Raw genomic sequence first — 18,588 nt, 5'->3', positions numbered from 1 at the left:
ACTTATCACCTCTCCAACAGCCTGAACTGTAACCAAACAATGAGTGGTTCAAAGTAGTGAGGAAAAAAACGGGTTCTTGCTGTCAGCCATGAAACTGTACCGCTTCAAGTTGTGTAAACGTGACTCGCCGCTTCCTTACACCTACAGTACGTTTGTTTCCTTAGACAAACATGTACTACTACTGAACTCCAACTCCTTTGTTAATCTTTTAACCAGCATTACATAATAGAAATTTAAGTTAGACTATTGGTATAAATTCCTCATGTTACTCGAGCCATAATATAGCCACAGCTGTGCCACTGACTACTCAAAGTGAAATGTGTCATGTTAAATAAACCTGTTACTATCACCGGGGATCTTTAGGGTGTGAGCTAGTAAAGTAAATACGGATCAGCCCTGCGGCACTAAAGTAAGGAGTACACTACCATACACTTCCTTGCTCTTGGCTCTGTGAAGATCAGGACTTTGGATAACACTGGCTTTCTTTACGGGTGTGCGATCTTTTTCCTCTGGAACTGAGGTAGACTGTTTTCAGGATATAACCTATACCGTTTAATACACAAAGCGTGGCTTTGTTGTAAGAGCCTCCAAATGGAAAAAAAAGCTTTGGCTCTGAAGAGGATGATTGAGAAACATTCTCCTAAAAAGGAGAATCTGGACCCTCGAAAGTGGATAAGACCGGAGACTGTGAGGGGATTCAGTGACTTTGCTCTGAACAAGAATTCAAACAAAGAGACGGACAACAGTTTTGATGACGTAGAGATGTGTGAGTATGCAAGAACAGCCAATGATAAAGAGAAAAAAATGTAAAAAGAACAAACAAGCTGTTTTTGTGCTTTATATGATAGAAAAGACATAGAAAGTGTAGTAAATGTAGCAGATTCAAGAACCGAGCCCTTGAGCTTCTAATGTTTGTCACTGAAGTGAGGTGTGACAGTTTCCTTCCAAGGAAAAACACTATTTGCTATGTGGGTGTGTAGGTAGTAATGTTGAAAATCTCACCATCTTAGTTCACTTTACTCTATGTTGTGATATAATCCTGCTATCTAATATGTATTAACACAATTAATTACATTATGTATGAAGAAAGCCATGCATTAAGGCTTGTCTACTGTGTTATGTAGTGCTTGAGGCTGAGAAGGAGTTTATCGAAGCAGCTAAGAGGAACGATGTGGAGACCATGACGGATCTTGGAAAAGGGTTAAATGCCAACGTAAAGAATGTGGTGCGTCTGAAAAGATAAAGTATCTGCATTAGCCAAACAGACCCAATCACTGAATAAACTTTCATTAAACTGATAACATGTTGATTATTTTGTCTTCCTCAGCAAAATAGGACTGCCCTTCACTTTGCAGTAGCTTGCACAAACAAAGAAGCTGTTAAGCTGCTGTTACAGCGAAGGGTCAAAGTGGACCAAAAGGACAAGGTGGGAGGGTTTTAAGATGTTAGATTTGAGCCAAGGACAATATGTTATGTAATGTCTCCAAGTCGGCTACTACCATTTTGTGTTCTGTGTCTGACAGTACGGCGTAGCACCCATTCATTTGGCTGCCTGGTTTGGCAGTTTGGACATCCTGAAATTATTAGTGCAGGCTGGAGCAGAACAGAAGGCTGAGAACGAGGTGAAGTAGAAAGAAGAATTCTCCTCTATTGCTTCTCACTAACCAACAGAGATGAAATACCCTTAAACTGAGAAATTAATCCCATTGGGTTTTTTCTTTGTTTGTTTTCCTTTTAGATTTTGCACAAACACCCTCTCAAAACAACACACTGCTATTCAGATATTTTATTATCTATACTATTTAACCTTTTAATTTTTAGTAACACTTCATAATATAGCCTGCAACTTCTGCTGTAATGTGCCTTAAAGTACTATATACTTTTTCTGAGTTTACTGTGCAACTATACTGTAAATATTTGAAAGCAGTTGGTCAATTCAGAGCGTTTTAAAAAGACAGGACAAAATGTATCCTCTAAGCAATTTTAAATAGTAATGTCCAAAGTTACATTCCAGTTCTATATTGGCTAAAATGTTTATTTTGCATTTGTTTCAGTTTAGCTTCTGTGTTAGTTTTAGCCTTTTAATTACTATTTTATGGAGGGTATATGTCAGAGGCAAGATTTAGGAAAATCAGTACAGGTATTACAAGAAAAACAACAAAAGAATTTTGAAAGCAGTCGACTCAGTAGTTAGTCCCCCCCATGTAGTTTTGTAATATGTTTATAATAACCTTGGTAATGTCAAACAATATTATTGAGTAGCCTAACGTCCTAATATTGTAATTATTTTTAATATCCACGGTACAGAGGCAGCCCCGACTGCTTGAAGAGTTTGTGTGTGAATCTATGGTCGGCTGCCCTTCCTCAGAAACCCTGATGCCTCTCCCAGAAAACTGAATTTGAATTGCAAAAACTGAGTTTGAGTTATGAGAACTGGATTTTAGTTCTGAGAAACGAAAAGTAATAAAAGTAATATGGAGGTGTGAAGTTTTGATTGATTTTAATTTTGTAAAGTTTCAAAATTCAATTTCACATAAATACATTTAAGCTTAATCTGTGTAATTCACATCCATATGTAATTATATGAGTTGAAAAATTCACATCAAATTATAAATAACTAAAATGTAATGTTTAGTGGCACATATTTCTGACAATGCTATAACCATCAAGTATTTTGACGTTCGAATTTAAGTATAATTTGTTTAATTTTAAATATACCCTCTTGTACTCCTGCACCTGTTTGCTAAATTTCAAGGAAATTAAACCACAAGCTACACGTTGTATTTTGTGCATTTTTGCTTTCGTTATACTGTATCTTTTACACTGTGGCTTTCCATTTTCAAATACGGTTCAAGATGAATTTGGTTTGCATTGTAAATTCTCAAACAGCGCCCTGTCTGATTTAACAGAAAAGGTTATTTCTTTGTCTGCTTCAGGAAGGACTCAATATTTTGCACTGTGCTGCCATCAACAACCATACTGAAATCGTAGACTACATTGTAAATGACCTGCAGATGAAAGAACTTGACAAGGATGACCTGGTATGCAACTTGCACAAAACAATTGTGTGGCAAATTTCATTTAAACACTCAGTTTATTTAAATCTAGGATGAAGACTCACCTATTCTCAGCTGCATTTGAATAAAACACCAAATCCACACTTTTAAGCTTAAATTTCAAAACTTACATTTAACTACTGATTTTATCTACTGTTCTGATTTTATGTTTTGATTTTATATACTGTTTTGTTTGTTTGTTTGTTAATTAGTTAGTTTGTTTGCTTGTTTTAATCAATTTTAAATCATGATTTTTATTTGTTTTTGTTTCTAATGTCTCTGTAAAGCACTTTGAATCACCTTGTTGTTGAATTGTGCTATACAAATAAACTTGCCTTGCCTTGCCTTTTGAGCTAAAGTGCATGCACTACATGTGATTACCTGAGCCTCTTTTCTTGTGTTTCAGTCAGGACACCGAGCATTTGCACTGGCAGCAGAACACGGGTGTGTTAAGATGTTACAGGTGCTCATGGAGCCATACAACATGGCCACCATGAAGCCCAACAAGGTGTGCACGAGGATTTATTTGTGCGATTTTGCTGCATCTATTTCCGAGTATATGGCTGTTCATGCTCACATGTGCCTTGAGTGCACATTTCAGTGTCACACCTGCAAGAAAGCTCAAAGTCAAACACTCTTTGATGCAAGCTGTTTCCCTCCCTCCCTTCTGCCAGAGAGGGGACACGCCCCTGCACTTAGCTGCCAGGAACGGCCACTTGGATGTCGTCCAACTGCTGCTGCAGAGCTTTGATACTCGGGATGAAGTCAATATGGTAGACAATCAGTGCAAACATCCTCTCTATCACGGTTTGGTTTGTGACAGTGTGAGCTCAGCGGCTAATCCACTGCTGGATGCTGGCTCCACTTGGGATCAATTGAGATGAATCAAACATCTACCGGTTAGTATAATGACACATTTAGCTTTCTGGATCGAACTTTGGCAGGTAACAGGTAAACTGAACATGATAAATGTGTTCCTTTGTATTAGTACTGATGTGGCTTAATGATGCATTAAAGTAAGAGATAATTACAAAACCTTACCCCCCAAAAGATCTGCAGTAACTAATTTGCAGGCATTTAATTGAATGATCCAAGCCAACGTTCCTTCAGTGTAAAGAAATTCTACTTTGTTATAACTAATAATGATAATAATAAATAATAACTTAAAATGTTAATTATGTTAGAAGAATTTTCCATTTCCATCATTGCTGACGGATGTTCTGTGCTGCAGGATGGTGAGACCGCTCTGTACCAGGCTGCAGACCATGGTCAGGAAGAATGTGCTCAGGTCCTGCTGGAGGCCGGTTGTGACCCCAACATACTCACAGTGGTACGTTCAGGCAGTATACCCAGCCAAGTTTTACTGAACCAGTGCAGGCTAAGAGAAAAATACACACATCAAATACTTACAGTAATCAGTGTTCCTAACATGCAAGTTCAGAAAATCATGTGTTTTCTTTGGTAACTTTTGTTTGTGTACCGGTGTATTTTTTTTGGTACTGTGTAGATTCAAATAACTAAATACCTTTTCTACTGTTCTGCTTTTAACCGCACTACTAATATAATATGCATTATGGTGTTTATCCTGAAAAATATGTCATAAACAAAATCAGTTTTTAAAGATTCTTCTAGACATAGTACAACTGGACTCACTTTGTACTCTTTGTAGGCCAAATGCAGCGCTCTCCATACAGTTGCAGAAAAAGGAGACGCGGCTCTTGTTCAAGTTCTCTTGCAGTACAATGCCCAGGCGGACTTTCAAAATCAGGTAAGCAAACAACCAGATAGGAGGCAGTGGCAGAGTAATCCATCTTTTATGAAGCATAATATTATTGCTCTCAGGATCTAGAGTCACCTCTCCACCTGGCAGTGAAGAACAGTCACATCCCTGTTATCTATTACCTATTGGAGGCTGGCTGCAATATCAATGCCACAGATAAGGTACAAGCTCCTGCCTAAGACAGTAAAATAAAGCATCCATGAACATAATGTAGACAAACTAATTTCTGCTTATCGTTATGTCGTGTCATGCTTTGGACTGTTAGAGGTCCCAGACAGCTATGCACATTGCTGCTGAGACTGCCAAAGCTGAGGTTGTGGAAATGCTTCTTAAAGCTGGGCCTGATCTAACAGTCAAGGACCGGGTAAGATGCATTTGTCATATTAATGAAATTAAACTGTATACTAATGCTATCCTAAAAATGATAATTAATGTAAGCCTTTGTCGCAGCATGATACACTGAAAATACAAGAAAAATCAAACTAAATGCAATCTCTTGCAGTTCTAATTGAATTTGTTTTTCACTGTACATGCTGGATTCGGAGTAGCAGGGTAAGACTGCTCTGGGTGTTGCAGCCAGAGCAGATGAGGTAAACATTGTGGACATGATCATCAAAGCAGAACGATACTATGACCAGAAAAAGGTGAGGGGATAATCAAATGATACTTGTAACTTTCACAAGCATAATCCATTCGCGATGCTTTGAAATCAATAATTACTTTCACCATGAATGATTCAGTGTCACATCCTCGATTAGCTGAATCCCCTCTAATTCTATTAAAGCATTCACTGTAAAAGTGATTCGGAGCCCAGAAACATTCGACATACGATTTATCATCAGTTTAATTAAGAATATGCCTTAATTCTCCTCCATTATTGATTTTCAAAATGTTTCACTCTGACATTTATATTGCTAATCATATGTGTTAGTGTCTTGCCAAAATTTTCTTCCTGTGCCCCTCTGTTGTCTGGAGAGCGTGGCCTTTATCAGCCTGCTGACATGATTTAATTGCCCTTTCAGGCTAACCCTGAGCTTAATGAGATTGTTCGCACCGAGCATGCACTGACGTTCAAATTTGACCGCCGCAGTGAGAACAAGGAGCTGTATTCGATGGCCTGGCGCCTGGCGTACAAGCTGCTGAAACCAGGAGACTGGAAAAGACTGGCAACACACTGGGACTTTACTCAGGACCAAGTGTCTGCCATCGAGGAGCAGTGGACAGGTGCCATAACTCACACACTGACAGGGCAGGTTTCTGCTGTGCATTTGGCAACCCTCTGAAAATCTAACTTAACCTTCTTGAGTCAAACACATTAATTAAATACCCTGAAATCTTAGGTAAAAAAATTAATATCCCAGTATGACATTAAATGACATTGAAATTTTTACAGCTTATTTTCCAAGTTGTAATTTGGTATCTTTAGGGTATTTTTTGCAGGTTGACCTTTTTTCTGAACTTAAAGGGTTGTGCGTTTACCTGCAGGTCAGCACAGTTATCAGGAGCATGGGAACAGAATGCTGCTGATCTGGCTTCATGGGGAGGAACTGGCTCTGAAGGCCCCTGCTAAAGACCTCTACCAGGGCCTCATCTGCACTGGGAACACAAAAGCTGCAGGTACACTCTGTTAACAAGTACGCCGATAAACAGAAATTTATGTCTTCTGCACCGCCTGTTCCAAAGTTTTATTTCATCAAATGTTCGTCTTTCAGATAAGATTCGACTGCAGGCAGAGGAAGTCAGCAGTAAAAGATGTACCATTTCATGAAGAGGAACACTGCAGTATTTACACTGTTCGCATCACTGTCAAAGAAGCATCACTACAGGACTACTGCAGTAAAATAATTTATTTTAAAAATAACGTTGTGCGTCACACCATTAGCATATAGCTTTGGTTTCGTCAAGTAAACAACATGTGCTGTTGGAAGATCGCCTTGCAGTACACCGTTATCTGTGCATAATTTAAAGCAAAGTAATAAATGTTCATTTTGGAATTCTCTGAACTTTTGTTCCATCTGTAATAATTACAAAGGAAACACATTCACATTTAAAACTCTAGGGTAATAAAAAAATATATACATATATATATATATATATATATATATACACATATATATATATATATACACATATATATATATATATATATATATATATATATATATATACACACATATATATATATATATATATATATATATATATATATATATATATATATATATATATATATATATATATATATATATATATATATATATATATATATATATATATATATATATATATATATATATATATAATGGCCTTCATATCAAGACAGAAGATTCCATCAATTTGGATTTTTGCATAGCTGGTCTTAAGGAAGATCTTTGAGATATGTGTCATCAGTCAACTACTTTGATGGAGTGTGTGTGACAGGTGCTGCTGTGCGTTCTGGAGGAGGCTCTGCCTGCAGTGGACATGTGGCCCTTTTGGGAGGAGCTTGGAAATTTAGCAGCTGTGGCTTGCCCAATGGTGAGCTAAAAGAAAGCAAAAAAAACAAACAAAAAAAAGTTTAAATTGCTTTTCTAATTCACATAAACAAAGGTGCATTTGAACAACATGAAAAATAAAGGGTGCCTTTATAAAGTTAAGTGATTTTGCTTATAGAAAAACAAAAATCAAACAACACAACAATATTAAAGTCTGTTGTTTTAATTCCTATGTTGTAGGCATCTTCTCATGCACCCCTGGACTGCTTCCAGCATACCTGATTTTATTTTTTTAAGATCAGTCCGATTATCACCATTTGCACTGAGAACTGAGATTTCACCACTGACCAAACCCCCCCCCCCCAAAACATCAACTTTTGTTGAATTTTTTGTTGAAATCTTTTTCTTTTGACAGAATTTTTATTGGTGATGAGAGTTTGGGCTTGGGCTAAAACCCAAAGACCAAACTACAGTTTCCAGTATAAAACTTTGGTGCTCTGGTGAGTCCTCGAGAGTCAGATTATCAATGCAGACATCAACTATAAGGTCCAGGAGAAACCAGCTGATGTGAAAAATAATGCAAATTTAAGTGCAAAGTCACTTGAAAACCCTAGAGGGAGCAGTCTAAAAGCAAAAGCTGTGCTAGATGTGGTCCGAGATACGCAACAACATGACCTTGAAGCTAAAACTGTGCCAAGTTTCCTAAGTATATGACTGCAAGACTTGTAAAGGAACAGTGTCGATGCATCACATCACATACCTGCGTAACAGGATGATGCCGTTCGACTACCACAGAGCTCATGGGTGGAGCCACTCCCATCACCTGCAGGCTGCTACGTCCCACCTTACTGATCTCATGGCGCGCAGTGACACGAGCCGTTACAGTCTTTGAGGATTTTTGTTGACTTGCTGTGACGACACGAGTACCTACCTAAAACAAGCAATATTTTTAGTGTTATATACAAGTGTGATTTTTGATGAAGAGCTTTAGATGGCATAGTACAGACAACAAAGCAGGACATAGATTCAGCTGCTGTTGGTAGTTTGTCTCTATATGTCTGACACTAACCTTTTTGTGGGAACTTGCAATTCCCCCAAGAGGGAGTGAGCTGTGCACCACTGTAGTGGGAGGGAGTGCTTCTTCTTGGGACACGGGGGCACCAGAGCCCATCTACAAATAAAGGCAACAAGTGAACACAGGATCAGGATTTGGGATTTAGAGGAAGTTAGTCATAGTGCATCTAATTAAAACAAAAAGTATAACAAAGGAAATTCAAGACTTCTCTACAAATTCTTCATTTTTAGGGCAATCACATGATTTATATGCGAAGCCAGAATTGTCTGCGACATAAAGTAATAAATAATCAAAAGAACAAAATGATCCACGTGAAAGGACATGCTTAACATTCAATAAATAAATTTCAAGAACCACGAGTGATTTGGAAAGACACTGTACTATGGTGTGTTTCCATTATAAATTAACAGTGACTTGCCACATCATCTGCTTCACTGTGCGACGGGTCTGGGTGGTCAAAATGGACTGGACTGAACTGTGTGGAAGAGGTGGCATATGGCTGGAGCTGAGCCATGGCAGAGGAGCCACGCTCATCCTCACGAGGCAGAGGAACTATGACACAAAAAAGAAACCTTCATTGAGTCATTAGGACTCAGTAATAACTAATTTTTATTGTAGTTACACAAAAATCCCCTTTTAAACTGGAAATCCTGAGTTTGTATTTGAATGAGGATATTTCAATGATCTCTTCCTTGTCAGATGACACATAAAGTACCCATTTTAAACCACAGGTGTAGCAGGACCTGGGGATTCATAACTTCTGCAAAAGTCCTATAAAGCAGCGGTCCCCAACCTTTTTTGCGCCACGGACCGGTTTATGCCCGACAATATTTTCACGGACCGGCCTTTAAGGTGTCGCGGATAAGTACAACAAAAACTAGTACCGGTACCGAAAAAAAGAAAATTTATTCATAACACACGTGAAAAGACCAAGGAAAACCGAGTAAACGATAAAAACGATAACAAAATAACGCTGAAAACCGATAAAAACCCTGAAAACCATACATTTCACCCCTGAGCCAGAAACTCTCGTGGCCCGGTACCAAATGACTCACGGACCGCTACCGGTCCGAGGCCCGGGGACCGCTGCTATAAAGTATAAAATATATAAATATGTGCAGTTTAAAAAAAATCCAAAGGAGAAAAAAAAGTGCAAATTTTTAAAGCAACAGGAAAGGGTAATCAATTAACTGCCCCGGCTGACAGCATCATATTAACATACATTTCAGTTTGGAAGACTCATTAAACCTGAAAGCAGATGGATGAGCAGATGCCCATGCTAGGCTTCATTTCTACATGCTAAAGATAGTAAGATCCAAGTCCAGAAGCCATGGTATCAACAAAAAACCAAAAAAACCAAAAACAGATTCAGACAACAAATCTGACGACAGGTGGTGTAAATATAATGATGAGATATTTTTCCCAACTCATGCCAGTGGGACGTCTTGGTGATAATCATATGATGCTAGCATTTTAAACACCGCTGGTCCGAGTTTAAGGTTTTCTACTGAAGTGTCAGGTAATAGTCCAAAGCTCTTAATCCGATCTTCCCAGCATTTACATACAACTAAATAACATTCATTACATGATTCATAACATGGTTCAAAGGGGTTTTAAATTTTATCAACCAGTTTTTCATTGCCACATTAAGCTTGCCAACCTGTGCAAAGTACGTTTTGCGCAGTGCTGAGCATATTCACAGATTTAACTTCATTAAATGAGGCTTTCAAAGACCCCATTCCCTCCTCTCAATCATAAATCTCAACAAACGTCAATAGCACATGGCTGCACTCTATTGGAAAAATGCTGTTTCCATCATGTCTTTTCGTTTCAATCTCCAAAACTGCGCTAAATCAATACACCGCAGAGACAAGGCTCACGATGCAACCACGGTACATTGTATAGAGCATCAGTCTATATATCATCCTAGCAGTACATGCTTTAGTGTGCTACATTTCTACGAAGATAAATGTTTTTCTCCACAGGCCACAAATTTACTACAAACCATGCTGATCATGAGCTGGAGGTTGTTCTGCTCGTCCTTCTGTAGAGTGAAACATGCTGAGCGCCTCCATGTTGAGAGCACATACACCCCTCATGAAGGCTTTCTTCATGGATTCTTCATATCGCTCTCGCTCTAGTCGTAGTCTCTGAATCTCCACCTGTGCCCGCTCTATAGCCTCACAGTGCTGTGCACACAGGTAGCAAAGGATAGAAAGAATTGTTGAATTATCTTTTTATATAATTATTTTTTTAAAAGAAGAAAAACACAAGATGTGCATTTAAAACAAAAAACATTTGATTATTATGGTACAGCCTAATAAAAACACGAAAACATGAAGCCCTATGTAGGATGTATTTTTGGTTGCCTTTTCTCCATCGGCACGTGCTCTACAGGGATTTGGAGAGCACACAGAAGTAATTAACAGTAATTAAGGTGGTAGAGTGGGTCAGTGTTGGGGAGTAACGGAATACATGTACCGGCGTTATGTATTTAAAATACAAAACATGAGTAACTGTATTCCATTACAGTTACCGTTTAAAAAGGTGATATTGAAATAAATGGATTACACGGTGGTCTTTTCCTGTTTCATATGTTCGGCTATGCTCTCTCTATTTTTGGTAATTCCACGCTGGTGGAAACCCAAACAAAACACGCATTAAGAGGCTCTAATGCCTGTGTCTCAATCTCGCGGCCCATGCAGCCCGCATAATGAGGTGAAGAAATATTTTTAAAAATTATTCACAAAAATGATTTAATATGAAGGCAATAGGCAGAGTGTTACAGTCATAGCTCTAAAGAATGTAGCCTCATGGGCAGTGTAGTCCGTGCTGCAGGGAGAATGGACTGCCATACCCGTTATGTGTCTGTGAGCGCGAGGAGGGAGAAAAAGAGTTGAAAAGTACGAGTTGCAACCGACCCGAAACAGGAGATGGAAGCATGTAAATATAATAATAACCACTGCAGCCAAAAAGAGAGTGCCTGACGAGCCCAATTGTAAGTAAGCTATTAAAACTCGACTGTACACTGTGTTCGTGTTTTCCTCCGAAACAATAAGTTCCGTTGGAGCAGCCTTTCAACGCCTCTCTCTGTCTCTCGCTAGAAACGTTGACCCAGACAACAAAGTAAAGCTAGTTTTCAGCTACGAGTCCGACACGGAACCCGACATATTAGCCAGAGGTCCCTTCACAGTTTTATATGTTATATTTGTTTTATATACACGCGAAATAGTTTTCTATACGAGATCGCTGCAAAAAGTGCAGCCTTACCTAATGTCCACCCTACTGTTACTCATTTTATATTAAGATTTAAAAATCTAGTTGGTATTGGTATTTCAGTAACAGTAATAAATCACACAGCAATAGTACATTCATGTAGTTGTAAAAAGCATGATAATATTATTAAGTAATCCAAAGTATTCAGAATACGTTACTGTCATTGAGTAACGTAACGGAGTACGTTACAAAATACACTTTTGGGGCATGTATTCTTTAATCTGTAGTGGAATACATTTTAAAAGTAACCTTCCCAACACTGAGTGGGTTATATAATGATCTGATGGTTCAATCCCCTACTCTGCAGAACCTGATGCATCCATGTAAGTGTTTGAAGTGTTTAGTCATAGAAAAAACTGCTTGTATGAATGTGTCTGTAAGAGTGAATGTGGCTTGTAGTAAGACAGCACTCTGAGTGCTCAAACAGAGCTGAAAACCAGTCCATTTACCATGATATACTAACAAAAGTGGGATGCTCATTTACTTAAATGCAGAGAGTTTCAGTTTGAAGTGAGCATTACAGCCTCATCTTAGACACACTGTCCCACATGTACTGACCTCTGCTAGCTTAGCCTCATACTCCACAGACATCTGGGAGCAGACCTCTTCAGCCCTTGAACGGCAAGCTCTCTCCACCTTGACTTTCCAGTGTTTCTGGATCAGAGACTGCCAAGCAAACCACACCTTCTTCTTCAGCTGCAAATTGTAGTGCTGCTGTGCCACCTGAGAAGAACGAGCCTGGCGGGGAACCACAGGGCTGTGATTTGTAATATTTACAAGGCAATAATTACGTCTATAAGTCACTCCTGTGCAGCTACATTCGTTCTCGTGATGAATTTTATGTCGTGGTTTATACAAAAATATGAATTGGTCATTTTTAAGGAATGGCATTACCCGATGAGTTAAGTAAATCACCAACACTTGTATGAAAGTTCACATTGAAAAAACAGCAACAGTGGGGGAAAAAAAAAAAAAAAAAAAAAAAAAAAAGCACAAAATTTAGTAAACCAGCAGTTTGGACGTAGCAAAAACCTCTGTTACTCTGACAATTTAAAGGTAGAGAAGGGTTTTGCTATTTGATGAGCATTTCTAATGTCAAAAACAACTTCTAAAATATCATATCAAAGGGTTTTGAAATCTTCTTAAACACCATACCTCTTCTTTGGCCTCGATGTGCTGTAGTCTCCAGTGGGTGAAGGCCCTCATCTTCTCAAGCTTTTCTTTCTGTCTGTCCAGTACTTGGCTCAGGTTCCCGATCACCTGAAAGAGTCCACAAAACAAGCCCATTGGTCTAAAAAAGGAAGGAAGTAGAGTGCTTCTTGAATTTTTAATTAAAAAAAATAAAAAAATAAAATAAATTTGTTTGTTTTTACACAGGCATGCAAGACATAATGTGCAAATTAATTAATAAAGACGTATATAGGGGCCTAACAAAACACTCATATGAGGACCTTAAATGTAAAAGTCTTTTTTAGTCTTTCATTGCACTAAATATAATATTATCCTTTGTGGAAACTAGGGTGAGACATTAGTTGATGTCAGCTTGGCGTCCATGATTTTGTAATGGGTGTTTTTACAGTTTTCTCGTGTTTTATTGACAAAAAACAAACAAACAAAAAACAACAACAGGTGATTAAATAAATGACAAATTATTCTGAAAATTACCCGATAACAAACATCTAAATGATTTACTAGATAAAGCAAATAAACAGACGTGTAGTCACCTCATCTTTCCTTTGGTTGGAGGTTTCATAGGTTTGTAATAGCTGTTTAAGGCTATCTAGCTCTGACTTCAGGCCAGCTGTCTGGGCTGCATGCCTCTCCCTCTCCTTCATCATCTCCAGCTTGTGTTGCTCAACGAAGGCCAACTTCCACTTCCGTAGCTCCGTCAGCACATTTGACTAATTAGGGAATAGAGGGTTGGGCTGTCACAATGTGTTCATTACTCTACTTTAGCAAACATGAGCATCTGTACAAATATCTGTAGTTGTTTTTAAATTACATGAACAGGTGTGCCAGACAGATGCACAACACTGCACAACACAGAAATCTTGAAGAATTCATCTCTAAGTTTTCTTTTGCTGGACTCAGTTCTTGAAACATCTGAAGTCCATCAAACTTAAGCCAGATTTATGCTACTGCACAGAGTGTAAGAGTTTTCCACCAGAGATGTATTATTTTACAGTTCTGATGTGTAGTTCCAGGTTTAGAAGAACTTTCAAACCCCTCCCTCAACACACGAGTGTACTATTCAACCCACATCTCCTTCTCATTCTGGCTGGTACTGCTTTTTTCCTAGATTAAGCTTTGCACAGCTTAGCAGGTGATTGGCTGTCATCTGCTCTCCATGAATGAGCTGTACAAAATCAGAGGAAAAGGGCAGGATGGACACCCACATGGAGACACCCATTTCCTTTAGAATAATGTCTCCAGGAAACACAGTTAAAAGGTCAACGGTTCCATGAAGAGCAGCGAGGTGTCATCCTTTTCAAAAAGTCACCCTGAGGCTCAGATACATTCCCTCTATATAATCTCTAATCTGACCACAGGCACAGTATAACTTTCTAATGACAATGGCAGAAAAGGAAAAGTGTGAAAAATATCATTATGATCAAAAATGCCAGAAACAGCACAATTACATTTTCTTTGTCTATGCATAAATGCTGTTTGCAGCTATGTAAAAGCCCACAGGAGAAACCGAGCGGCTGTGAAGGACAGTTGTACACTGTGTGGAAGCAGACTAACCTTCAGGTTGTTGCTCCACGTGTCCAGAATGTTCTCCATCTTGTTTATGTTCTCCTCTGAAATAAACATCTCTGTCACAACAAACTCAAAGGGTTCTGGGGTATCTGGCCTGGACCTCTCAGATGCCACCTGTAACCTCTCTGAGGGATTATCTGAAAGCAGTGATGCCCTGCTAGACGAATGACCTGCCATCTTCTCAGCTGGAGTGGGGAAAAAAAAGCACAACCGCAGACAGACAGGCAGACTATGGCTGAGAATATGAAACAGTATTATGACAGTTACACATAATAAGCATTTTGTTTCTCTGAAATTTTACAATTATTTTACCACGAGAGGCTCTTGAGTGTGTCGAGTGTGGCTCAACAATCAAGGGGGAGGCATGTGATGATCTCAGGCTCCTGCTAGAGTGCCTCCCATCCTTAGCTTCAATGGCAGAATCTGAAAGAAGATACAGGAGTTACAGTGAGCAGGTAGAGGAATAGATAAATGTGGCTAAATATAGATTAAAATGGTTGATTTAAAAAATGTAATCCAAAAAAGTCAGAAAACAAAAAACAGCTTGAGAGCAGAAAATGTGAAGGTGAGAGTGGTAAATAAGATGAGTGTGGCTCCTTGTCCAAGAAAGCATTTATGTCAATATCTTAATTAAATTCTGCAGGGAGGGAGAAGAGAAAGCCTGCACTCTAAAGAGCAGTACGGGCAGAGTGCCAGGAGATCATTACCAATTGGCCCGTCTGCTTTCTACATCCTCGTGCACTACTCCGTGACAGTTAAAGCACTAAACCTCAGATGAGAGTCACAACAGGGGAGGAAACTGATGGAGTGTTTAAGATGTGGGTATTGCAGGGGAAAGAGATAGGGGGTACAATGTGACAGACTGATATCTAGCCTTTTACACTGGTTTAAAAGATGAAAACATAAAGCTGATAAATACACACACACATTTTCTCCATATTTTGATGCCAAATCCTTTCTGACAGACGATCATTTGATGCAGACAGTGTCTGGAAGGGCTCATATTCAGTTTTTGTCAGCCAGTCCTGGTGAACTGTGTGTCTGTTTTGTTTTGTTGCCTCTTTTTCTAAGCTCTCTAGACTAACATGACCTAGATGACTGTGAACCTACACAGACATGTGTATGAAAGTGTTCTTCATACAGGAGGAAGCCAACATACCTGGTACGCGTTGAAACTTTGTGCCATCTTTATTTCCACCCGCTGCAGACAGATGCGAGGTGCTCTGTTGCTTCAACTGAACGCCAAGCGCGTCAAATTTAGGGGTGATAACAGCATAACGGAGGAGCTCCTCATACTCATCCTGTTAATTGATAAACAATAACAAAGAACAAGGTGGTCAAATATCAATTGAAGCATGTTACAGTTTTGTATTTTTCTGTGTATTGTTTCAAGTCTGTTTATTTTGGTTACAACATTTTAGCGTGACTCTTCAATTTTGACACCTAGTGATGCTAAGACCATGTTATGTAAAGCGTTGCTCAACCTAACAGTGTCCATTTGGACTTGCAACACAGCAAAACTACTTTCACACTTAAAAATGTTCTAGTTCAAGCAACCTGATATCACACACGATTTTGGTTGGCAGACTAATTCAAATGGTTGGACTCAGATAACAGCAAACTTAATCACCAACCGTGTAAAATGTTGAATTTAATATCCAAACTTTTTCAGAGCAGCTTTTAGACAATCTGTCCTTTTACCATTTAATACAAAAACAAAATAGATGTGTATTTCCTTTTAATACATAATAATTTTCCAGTGGTGGAAACATGGTTCCATAGAATTATGAGTGTAAATAAAAGCACATGTTCACCTGAAGCTCAGAGGACACGGAGCTGCCCCGGTCCGAGTCTTTGGGGAGAACAGGACTGGTTGGTTCTTCTTCGTCTGAGGACATCTAAACACAGAGATATACAGTGTCATAATGCTAGTTTAATAACACAGCATGAGCTATCAATAACTGGCCATAGGGACGGGACCTACTTTGGTATGTTACTATATAGTATTTATTTTAATTTCAGCTATGGCCACCACCGTTATCTTTGGCAGCTATTGATAGTCGTTGGTACTCTTTTGTTTCCCACCTACTCATGTTTTGCAAACCGTACATGGACATAAAATATATTTGGATGCGTTTGATTTATAAAAGAAACTTTAATACTTATTTCAAGCCACAGCTGAAGCCTTCTGTTTAAGTTTCTTTAGCCCAAACGCTAGTTTCTACATTACAAACTAATGAAGGTACACACAGAGTAAACAGAAAACTTCCTCATGCACAAAGAAATCCACGAATATGCTTATCTGTACGCTTAAAAAACCTTACACTTTTCTATATTTTACTCATTTACAGGCGCATTAATTGATCGAGTTAAACATACATCGTTAGCTAAATAAATCAGAGCTAAAGCTAAAACAGAAATGGAGAAGTGGAGACAGAAATACAGCTGCTCATAAAAAATCTAAACTACTTGAAGTGAGTATATCTACCTCTGTAAGTAGCGCCGCTTTTTGGAAACTTAACTATTTTATATAACCATAAAAAGTACCACGCTTGCCCGTTTCACAAGTCGTCAGTTGAAAGGTGCTTGCTTTGCCGTTTCAAAAAGCCTGGCTCTTAAACAACAGACTCTCTGATTGGCTACTCTTTCTAACTGGCCCTACTATGTCGCCTCTGATTGGTTAAACTATTCCTATGGCAACGATAAGCGGAACGAAGCTACTTGTCTTGTGTTTTAAATATGAAAGGTGTGCAAAACCTTTTACTGTGATTTTGGAAAATATTTTTTATTTACTTCACACTTATTTTAGCCTCCAGTGTCACAGTGCCGTAAGTATCAGGGTTTTAAACTAAAGGAATCATGGTGATAGAGGCAAATAGGACCTCTTCTTTTATGACAGGTTGAAAATTAATACTTGAAAGACCTACTCTAATTGCCCCTAGAAAGTTTCGGATTTGGTCACTTTGCTAAAGTTACAAAAATGATTGGCTCATTTAAAGAACAACATGGTTTCCATATTGTGTTTCAAATGCAGTCTGATGTTAGCTGGGATTATCTGATTAAGTTCATTTTCATGAGGAAGTAAACTCACCTGTCTTAGGAAGGTGTAGGTCTTTGGGGAATACCACCACCCAGTGAACTTACCTGTGGTCATTTCTCTATTGTTCATAAGCCCAAATGCAGATACAGACAAGGGTTCACAATCTGAATTGCAGCAGTGCCTTAACCACTTGAGGACTTATTAGTACTTAACAGTATTATGGCACATATGTGGGATAGGCCTTAACGGCTTGGCAATAGTAGCCTGGGACGGACTCCTGAGAGAGGAGACATATGGTACCTCTCAGCCATGGCAGAGCTGAAAGCAGCACTGTTGGACTAGAGCCTCCTCACCAGCTGGCTCAGAGTACTTCACTGTCCGAAGGTGTCCAGTCAGCATTGTTATAAGACCTGCAGCCTGACATTAAAAAAAAAAGAAAGCAGTAGTGACATTGGTAATCTTCCCCTAAAACAACAGACTTAGAGGAATCGCACAGTTTTGGATGTAATACATTTTCAAATCAAATATACTGTACTTACTGAAAGCAAGACCTGGCACAGGCAACCCTCAGTACACACAGACACACACATTTTATTACATGTCCTGACAGCTGACGCAGGCTGTGAATTTGAACCAGAACTGTGAGGCGCAGAGGATAATCCTAGCTGCTCGGCGGGGAGTGGAGGTTTCCTGTTGAATGACAGGAAGCTGTAACTCCCCACAGATTACTTATTTCCATTTCGGAGCAGATGATTCACATGTTTTGAAAGGTTTCAGTGATGCGTTCATCGCAGTTTCTCTTTCGAGGTGATTTTTTTTTTTTTGTCATTCCAGCATGGTGTTGCTTTGCTTCTCTGGTTTTCTGTCATGCTGTGGTATATTCCTAATTTTCTGCACTTGTCTTTCTCTGTGGGAAAGTTAAAATGACAAGGACTGGCTAAGACTAGACAATGACAGGATTTGCATATAAAAAGCAAAATAAAAAGAAAGAAGGAAAAAAAGCAGGGAGTTTTAGACCCTTGTGCCATCTTTTTGCAATGCACAATACAACACATGGCAGATAACTGTAGATGTGTTTAATACTGCCCAGGCTCTTCTTGTCTGCTACACGATTTCTTTGCCTTGAA

At 38.9% G+C, this 18,588-nt stretch overlaps 2 protein-coding genes across 4 annotated transcripts; one reads left to right on the top strand and one right to left on the bottom strand.

The window, feature by feature from the left end:
* Positions 1 to 436: 436 nt before the first annotated feature.
* ankdd1b (ankyrin repeat and death domain containing 1B) lies at positions 437 to 6,830 on the top strand. Its single transcript, XM_006784140.3, has 15 exons — positions 437 to 766; positions 1,125 to 1,225; positions 1,328 to 1,426; positions 1,524 to 1,622; positions 2,937 to 3,041; positions 3,463 to 3,564; positions 3,731 to 3,829; positions 4,288 to 4,386; positions 4,726 to 4,824; positions 4,899 to 4,997; positions 5,102 to 5,200; positions 5,385 to 5,480; positions 5,859 to 6,060; positions 6,322 to 6,453; positions 6,549 to 6,830. The coding sequence occupies exons 1-15, from the start codon at positions 592 to 594 to the stop codon at positions 6,602 to 6,604; spliced, it is 1,662 nt and encodes a 553-aa protein (XP_006784203.2). The 5' UTR covers positions 437 to 591; the 3' UTR covers positions 6,605 to 6,830.
* A 288-nt stretch (positions 6,831 to 7,118) lies between these two features.
* On the bottom strand, positions 7,119 to 17,028 carry poc5 (POC5 centriolar protein homolog (Chlamydomonas)). Of its 3 annotated transcripts, none has more exons than XM_006784138.3 (13): positions 16,910 to 17,028; positions 16,236 to 16,319; positions 15,581 to 15,722; positions 14,734 to 14,844; positions 14,407 to 14,606; positions 13,386 to 13,562; positions 12,817 to 12,921; positions 12,220 to 12,399; positions 10,391 to 10,574; positions 8,804 to 8,937; positions 8,380 to 8,481; positions 8,071 to 8,241; positions 7,119 to 7,358 (listed from the first exon to the last, which is right to left on the bottom strand). In XM_006784138.3, the coding sequence occupies exons 2-13, from the start codon at positions 16,317 to 16,319 to the stop codon at positions 7,224 to 7,226; spliced, it is 1,725 nt and encodes a 574-aa protein (XP_006784201.2). In that variant the 5' UTR covers positions 16,910 to 17,028; the 3' UTR covers positions 7,119 to 7,223. The 3 variants fall into 3 exon arrangements, with proteins under 3 accessions (XP_006784201.2, XP_006784202.2, XP_035761058.1); XM_006784139.2 differs by having other exon boundaries at positions 16,969 to 17,025; XM_035905165.2 differs by lacking the exon at positions 7,119 to 7,358 and having other exon boundaries at positions 8,079 to 8,237.
* Positions 17,029 to 18,588: the final 1,560 nt, after the last annotated feature.

This window comes from Neolamprologus brichardi, chromosome 12 (assembly GCF_056152115.1).
Source record: "Neolamprologus brichardi isolate AB-2024 chromosome 12, ASM5615211v1, whole genome shotgun sequence".
NCBI lineage: Eukaryota > Metazoa > Chordata > Actinopteri > Cichliformes > Cichlidae > Neolamprologus > Neolamprologus brichardi.
Note: the sequence above shows the minus strand (reverse complement) of the source record. Positions and strands in the feature narration are given on the sequence as shown.